At 49.9% G+C, this 8,029-nt stretch overlaps 1 protein-coding gene and 1 long non-coding RNA gene across 2 annotated transcripts; both read right to left on the bottom strand.

Moving 5' to 3' along the window:
* Nucleotides 1–520: 520 nt before the first annotated feature.
* Nucleotides 521–8,005, bottom strand: RCE1 (Ras converting CAAX endopeptidase 1; the record flags this gene model as incomplete). The annotated part of the gene is made up of 7 exons (XM_083590628.1): nt 521–646; nt 1,414–1,485; nt 3,323–3,490; nt 4,245–4,323; nt 5,194–5,277; nt 6,952–7,054; nt 7,869–8,005. The coding sequence occupies 7 exons, from the start codon at nt 8,003–8,005 to the stop codon at nt 567–569; spliced, it is 723 nt and encodes a 240-aa protein (XP_083446754.1). The 3' UTR covers nt 521–566.
* On the bottom strand, nt 1,737–2,011 carry LOC310751440. Its single transcript, XR_014542500.1, has 2 exons — nt 1,959–2,011; nt 1,737–1,925 (listed from the first exon to the last, which is right to left on the bottom strand). It is a non-coding gene; the product is annotated as an uncharacterized lncRNA (long non-coding RNA).
* Nucleotides 8,006–8,029: the final 24 nt, after the last annotated feature.

The following is an 8,029-nucleotide window of genomic DNA, read 5'->3' as shown; positions in this document are numbered from 1 at the left end:
TGTGGGGAGAGGGAGGAGGAGGGGCTGAGCAGGATGCCTCCAGCAGAGACTATTTAAAATCCTAAGTCCCTAGTCCTTATGGGCTGAAGAGACAACTCATGTGGAGTTGCAATAGAAATGGCTTAGGCTAAGAGTTCTCTCTGAAGACATCCTAATTCCTTTCACTACACACAGAGAGACTGAATATTCAATTAACCTATAGGGTACCTTAATGCCGTAAGAAATCTGAATTGCTCATAATATCTGCTTAAATCTGCCTATCAGGGAAAAAACAGTGTTCTAAAGTAAAAAGAAGCAGCAGTACACACTGATTTTAGGCTATTTATTAATCCTGCCCTCTGCTTCCACACCACCTCTCCTTAGGACAACCTGTAAAGGCAGGGTTAGGCTGAAAGACAGCAGTCACTGAAAGATTCATGGCCAAGGGGAGTGCCTCTCTGACATTCATTCCTGCCAGCTGCTACCTTGGGGAGCAACTGAGCAGGAGAGGGACAGGGGGATCCCTATTAACATAGGCAGCACCTTCTCATTCCTAAACCCCACCCCAACTGGTGCAATTCCCTTATTCACTTTCCCCACCTACCTGTCCGGATGAAGATGAAGGCTGTATATGTTCCGAAAACAGCTGTGTATGAAAACTGGAACACTGCAAAGGGAGGAAGCAGTCTGTCAGAAGCTGGCGGAGGGGTGAGAAGGGGGTGGTAGGGGGCTGGGGAGAGAATCCTTTTTTCAGGCAGCATCTTTTGGATGAGCAAGTTACCCACACAGTGATACACCACATAATGAAATTGGCTTACAAACCACATTGCTTAGCCAACGCCATCTACACCTTTCAGTCTGAGCTAAACGCCAATCTATACATTTGTGCAGAACGAACAGTCAAATTCCTTAGCCCAGGTCAGACCCTTTTGTCCATCTAGCCCTGTATAGTCGTACCTTGGTTTTCAAAGGGCTCAGTTGTCGAACGTTTTGGCTCCCGAATGCCACAAACCCAGAAGTGAGTGTTCCGGTTTGCGAACTATTTTTGGAAGCTGAACGTCCGATGGTGCTTCCGTGGCTTCTGATTGGCTCTGGAGCTTCCAATCACTTTGGTTTTCAAACGTTTTGGAAGTTGAATGGAGTTCCGGAATGTATTCCATTCGACTTCCAAGGTACTCTGAGAGGCGGTAGCTCCCCTGGCTCTCCAGCAGAGACGGGACCGCCTGATTCCTCCAAAGGAACGTGCCAGGAATCGGAGCTGCAGATTGAACCTCTGGGTGCAAAGTGTGTGCTCTGCCACTCGGCTGACATCTCCTCCCGAAATGGTAACACGGCTGTATATGTATGTATATATCAAAAGGACCCTGTGGCCAATGTCCCGCCACCCTCTTGGCTTCTGATGTTGGGGAAAATAAGGGACCGCCCAAGCCATACCTGCGGAGAGGAAGATGCTGGCTGTGCTTCCTTGGCGAAACCGTAGCTGCTCAATGACATGGTGAAAGTGAGCTAGAAAACAAAGATGCATCTCAGCACACGTGGCAGAACAGCCTTCTGAATGGCCTTCTCCCTCCCCACATCACCTCCCTGCAAAATGCCAAGGTTCTTCCCGCGACGTTAGAAGAGCCCGTTGCATCAGTCCAGCGTCCTGTTCTCACAGTGGCCGACCAGATGCCTGTGCAAATCCCCAAAGCAAGACCTGAGAACAAGAGTGCTCCCCGTCCTGTGATTCCCAGCAATTTGGATTCACAGTGGAGGCAAAGTACAGTGGTGCCCCGCAAGACGAACGCCTCGCAAGACGAAAAACCCGCTAGATGAAAGGGTTTTCCGTTTTGGAGGCGCTTCGCAAAACGAATTTCCCTATGGGCTTCCTTCGCAAGACGAAAGCCCATAGGGAAATCTCCAGGACAGCGGGGAAGCGCAGCGCGTCTTCCCCACTGTCCTCGGACCTCCTCCGAAGGCTGGCAGTGGGGCGGAGAGACCTCCTCCCGCCGCCAGGCTTCGGAAGGCTGCTCCGAAGGCTGGCGGCGGGAGGAGGTCTCTCCGCCCCACCGCCAGCCTTTGGAAGGCTGCTCCGAAGGCTGGCGGCGGGAGGAGGTCTCTCCGCCCCACCGGCAGCCTTCGGAAGGCTGCTCCGAAGGCTGGCGGTGGGGCGGAGAGACCTTCTCCCCGCGCCAGCCTTCGGATGGCTGTCCTGAAGACTTGCGGTGGGAGGAGGGTTTTCCTTCCCACCGCCAACATTCAGAATGCTGTTCTGAATGTTGGCGGTGGGGAGGAAAAACCCTCCTCCCACCGCAAGCCCCGGGAACAGAGAAGAAGCGCTGCGCGCCTTCCCCTCTGTTCCCGTACCTGTCCTGAAGGCTTGCGGTGGGGAGAAAAGCCCTTCTCCGCACCGCCAGTCTGGCAAGCGATCTCCATAGGAACGCATTAATTGATTTTCAATGCATTCCTATGGGAAACCGTGCTTCACAAGACGAAAAACTCGCAAGAAGAAAAAACTTGCGGAACGAATTAATTTCGTCTTGCGAGGCACCACTGTACAGCCATTGTGGCTAAGTTTTAGCCACTGATAGCTAATTCTCCTCTGTGAATTCATCTAATCCTCTTTTAAAGCCATCCAACTTGGTGGCCACCACTGCCTCCTGTGGGATTGAGTTCCATAGTTTAAATCTGAGATGCATGAAATACTTTCTTTTGTCTACCCTGAATCTCCCAACATTCAGATTCAGAGGGTGCCCACGAGTTCAGTGTCATGAAAGAGGGATGTTTTTCTCTGTCCGCTCTCAATATGCCATACATAATTTTATAAATTCCTATCACATTGCCTCTTACTTGCCTTTTCTCTAAACTAAAAAGGCACAAACGCTGCAACCTTTCTTCAGAGGGGAGTTGTAAACAGATAAGGACATTGGCAGGATTACTGTAATAACCTGCAGTTTCGATAGAGTAAAGAATTAAAGTAGCTGAATAAAAGAATAAGTGAAGTTAATTTAGAATATGCAGGAAATGATAAAAAAATAAATTTAAGAAACCAGAGAAAGAGTAGGAAGTGCCCCAAAACTTTCTGGGGTACAAACAAACGCTCCAGTTTCGGCCCTGAGAAATCTGTGGCTTTGCAGGCCTCACTGGACTACAACTCCCATCAACCCCAGCCAGCAAGTGATGATGGGAGATGGAGTCTGGTAACCTCCACACAGCTTGAAAAGTTCACCATCCTTGGTTTCAGGCCCACAAAAATGTGTCAGCCTTGTGCTAAGAAGGAACTAGAAAGTCCAGGCAATTAGGTGAAGGTTGGGGCCGCCTCAAGAAAGAGTCTCCTCTTGCCGGGGGGAAATACGGCACTCACCGACTCCGAAGAACAGCGGGCAGGTGAAGACAGCAGGCCCCAATCCCGTGCAAGGGACGAGCATGGGCACCATGCAGGCCCGGAAGACCAGCTCCTCCGTGAAGGGCGCAATGACCTGGTTGCGGAGCCAGCGCATGTCAGTCAGACAGAGAACCCAAAAGCTGGGGTCTGGGGGGCGAGGAGGAGTAGTGTTACTTACACCCCACCCCTCCTCTTGAGAAGGCACAGCAGTAGCAACAAAAAAGGGGGTGTTTTGTCAATGGGTGTCCAAGAAGGAGGGCAATTATAGCCACTTGGCCAGGGGCTTAAAGTGCACATTCCACAGAGGCATGGAAAAACAGGGACTGGGATGACATCCCATCAACCAGGCTTTGCCAACCTGTGAGCCTTCCAGCTGCTTTGGACTACAACTCCCATCACTCCAGCTAGAATGAAAAGCTTGCTTCCTGAAATGAGTGCATTGCATACTCGGAGTGTCATAAGGGAAAACAAGGAGACACTCGCTTTTTGCCCTACAGCAAGGCCCAAATGCAGCCTTCCAGGCCTTTACTGTCTATCTGATCCTCAGGGTGCAACCCTTACCAGACCTGCTTCACGTCCCCCCACCCATCCAGTGTTTTTGCCTGGCTGGAATGTGTCTATGAACTCTGGTAATGCTTCTTGTTTGCCAGGACAGAAGACAGAGGAAGGTGGGTGGGTAAGTTCAGGTAAAAACTAGCCTCCTGTACAAGGGTAACGCTCACATTCGCTACTCCAGCCCCTTTTTGCCTCTGGCTCTGCCCACCCTGGAAAGTGGCCCCTGGAAGCTTCTCCAGAAGGGAATGTGGCCCCTGGCCTGTAAAAGTTCCCCAGCCCCACCCCTAGAGTCTCTCGCAGTTGCTCTCCAAGCCCTGCCATCACATGCCAATCTACGTGGTCTTACCAAACGCAACTTTCAAACCTTCTACCAGGTCCCAAGGGCAGTCCATCGAGAGCTGGATGAGAGGACCAAGGAATAGGACCTGTGGGGCGAGAGAGAAGGAGCAAAGAACACGTTCACAAGCACATGTAAAAATCAGCCCTTGCATTTTCTGCACCTGGTGTGTAAATATGGAAGAGCCACATCGGTCAGTGTGGTATTGAGGGTTGTCTTTTCCCCCTCCTCGTTTTTAAAAAGCTTTTTACTGAAAAGTTTAAAACTAGTGTAAATTGTTATAAATCAACATCATTATTCAAAATTTTGCATAATAAAAAGGGTATAAACTAAAAGTATAAAAGATCAGAATAATTTTCCTGGCAAAACATTTTGATTAGTGCATCTGTTCTAGAATAAACAAGAATCTATTCCATCCCAATCTCCGTAACTATTCTTCAGCCTTTCCGCTTCATCTTTCTTGAAATGAAGTGCATTGAGTGGAGACTGCCCTCCATCAAAAAAGTTCTCTGTCCTATTTTTGTAGAGTTGGAAGGGACCATGAGGGTCATCCAGTCCAACCCCCTGCAGCACAGGAATCTTTTGCCCAACACGGGGCTCAAACCCACGACCCTGAGATTAAGAGTCTCATGCTCTAACCGACAGAGCTATCCTTTAAACCTCTTTACTCTGGCCTTTGAAACTTGAGGTGTATATCTTTAGGACCCACCTTATTTGGGGGGTTGTAAGTTGCTTTAAACTGCTTTTAATATTGCGTCCTAATGTCATAACCTGCGGTGGGACCTTAGGGTGAAGGGTAAGGCTGTACAAAGGTAAAATGTATATTAATTGCTCCCTACGCTGGTCTCACCCAACACTTGTATGTGGTCCCCAGAAGGGAGAATGGTTTAAATTAGTGGGAGTAAATGAGCCCTGCTGAATCCTAGCAGAGTGCTGGCTGATCAAGAGCTGCACTTACCATGGTTAACAGCAAAGGCAGCACGGTTGCTGGTATAATGCCCTCAAGCCGGAAGCCCATCAGGGCAAGAAGGGATGCATCTGGCTGAGCAGAAGAGGAAACGCCTTCATTAGCCCTGGGGAAGCACAAACCGCCCACCCCCCATAATCTGCCATAGCTTGCAATGGTGCAATGCATATAAGTTACGAACCAGAACCGGACATCAATTCACGCCACAGGTCTACCCAGCTGAGGACTGTCTTCCCTGACTGCCCAGGGCTACTGGAGCTCCTTTAACTGGAGATACTAAAAACTGAACTTGGATCCTTTATACACGCTAAGAAATATGGGCTCCCCACTGGGGCACTGTCCTAGTGCTTATATAACAAATAGCTCATGACAGCTTTTCAGCGCCACCTAAAAACATTATTGTTCAGGCAAGGCTCTTAGAAATGCCGGTGTGAATTTTAACTCGGTTTAGTATTTTAACTTCCATGTACGTTTTAACGTATTGTATTTTTTCCTTGATTCTATTATCTTTTCGTAAACCGCTTTGAGGTTTGCTTGTTTGTACAATCAATCAGTGTATAAATTTTATGAAATAAATGACGGCTTGCACAAGCGAGCCAAGCCACAACTGCAGGCATAGGAATACAGGAAGCCACTGGGTATCAAGTCAGACCACTGGGTTCATCCAGATCACTGCCACCTGCAGTGACTGGCAGCAGCTCCTCAGGGTTTCAGAACGGGTCTTTCTGCATGGAAATATCAGGGGATTGAACTCGTGGCTTTCTGCATGCAAAGCAGGTGATCTACCAGAGAGCTATGGTTCTTCCCTTAAAAATAAATTAAGGTCCCAGCCCTCATGGTTCTGAATAAAGGGCTAATCTAAATAGCATGGTGCCTTCCTGAATGCAAAGTTCTAACATTGTGCTAAAAGCAGACACCACACACATCCAGACACTCTTACATAACTGACAATCTGTCCCCCAGAACAATTTTCTTTTCCATTAGGGCGACAGTAGATGGTTTCCATCACACAAGCGGTATAAAAAGCCTTACTGTAAACAATGTCACACCATTCCAATAACATCCTACGTAGTCTTCACAGGCTCAGATGCCTGAGAAGTGGTGTGATGGAGGCACTCCCATAATACTATGCAAACGATTGTTCTAAAATGTACAGGGGCACAGCAGAGGCATCGGAACAGGAACGAGGGGAGAAGGCAGCAGCCAGAGTTTTGGATGGCACTGATCATGCCGATCACCAAAACAGTTTCGAAGGAATGTCACTGGCTGCCTGTTTGTTTCCAGGCCCAATTCAAAGGCTGGTGCTCACCCACTGAAGTCCTAAACAGCTTAGGACCCAAGTAGGACCCAACAGCCTCCTCCTGTACCAACCTGAGTGCACATAAAGAGTACCAGCCCACATCCAGCTCAGTAACAGGAGATACCAGGGATTGAACCTAAAACCTTTTGCATGCAAAGTAGATGCTCTACTTTGCATCTACTGTGCTGCAACCCACGCCCAAGTCGTTTAGGCACCAGGTAAGTTTTGGTTTTTCAAAAAATACCCAGATATTTAAAAACCTTTTAGTGCCTTCAGCGTCTTAAATTCTCTGGCTTTTAAATGCTGACCGTTTCATATGTTTTATTGTTTTGATTTTAGGATTTTAAAAGGTGGCATATAAATGACCTTATTAATTAAAGAAGCTTGAAGTGACACAAATCTCCTGCTTATTTTGGCCAGGCATTTTCCAGACCCGGCCATGATCTCACCTTAATGCCTGTCACCTCTTTCCAGGCCCAGATGAAGATGGGTGAGAGGCTGGAGACAATGAGGACGCTGGTGAACCTCCGTTTGATGACAGCTGGGTGGTCCCTGGAAGGAGAAAGGCCCAGCAGGAGAAGCTGCAGGAGCTGGACCTCTAGAGGCCCTGGCTGAGGCTGCCCACCCGACAAAGATGCAAATCCCCCCAAGGCAAGACTGCCGCAGGAGAACAGCTACAGTATTCACAGGGTTTATTTCTTACATAATTTTTTTAACCTGGGATAGGAACCCCAACGGCTTCCCCATTCAACGCAGAGCTTCCCGTTTGCCCGTTTGAAGAGTTTGCAAAGAAACCCACAGACTCTTGCCTGACCCATGTCTCAATCCAGGAAGAAAGCGATTATATAAGCAAAGTTATATAGTGCGGTAGGGGGGCCCGGCTACGCCAGCAAAGGCTCCTGGACACTAATGACTCCCAGAAGTTCTTGCTATCCATTGCAGACGGGCGTTCATAGCTGAGCGCGGACTTCAAAGAAGCTCGGCCACCTTAAGCGCCCACGTTTGGAGTGCAGCGTCGGATCTGGGGGCGGGGGGGCACTCATTTTACAATCTTGCCCGGTGCATTAAATGTTGCAACTGACTCTCAGAGCAACTTCTGCCTCACCTGGAGCACTCGCCTCCCGTCTGTTCGGGCCGTGGCGTTTTCGTGCAACCCCCTCCCCGTCCAGCCCCCAAAGAGCGGGAAAGGTTCCCCCCTCCTCGAGGGAACCGAGACGCTTCAAGGGAACCTGCGAGCAAAGACTTCGCGGGTGGGTGATGGGGTCGGAGCGAGCGAAAGACGCAGCGCGCCTGGCCCGGCGGGGAGCCGAGCGGGGCTTTTCCCCCCCCCCCCCACGGGGGCGCATCTCGGCTCTCCTCCACTCACCTGGGCAAGTGGCTCTTCCACACGTAGAGGCTGCCCACATAGCAGCAGGCCAGGCTGAGGCAGGAGAAGAGCGAGGCCCAGCAGAGCCCCGAGCCGGAGCCCCCCGGCTCCGCGCCCGCCGCCGTCTCCTCCGACATAGGAGATCAGAACAGCCCGGCTGC

This window comes from Podarcis filfolensis, assembly GCF_964270895.1.
Source record: "Podarcis filfolensis genome assembly, chromosome: 16".
Taxonomy (NCBI): domain Eukaryota; kingdom Metazoa; phylum Chordata; class Lepidosauria; order Squamata; family Lacertidae; genus Podarcis; species Podarcis filfolensis.
This window is presented reverse-complemented; position numbering and strand designations above follow the sequence as displayed.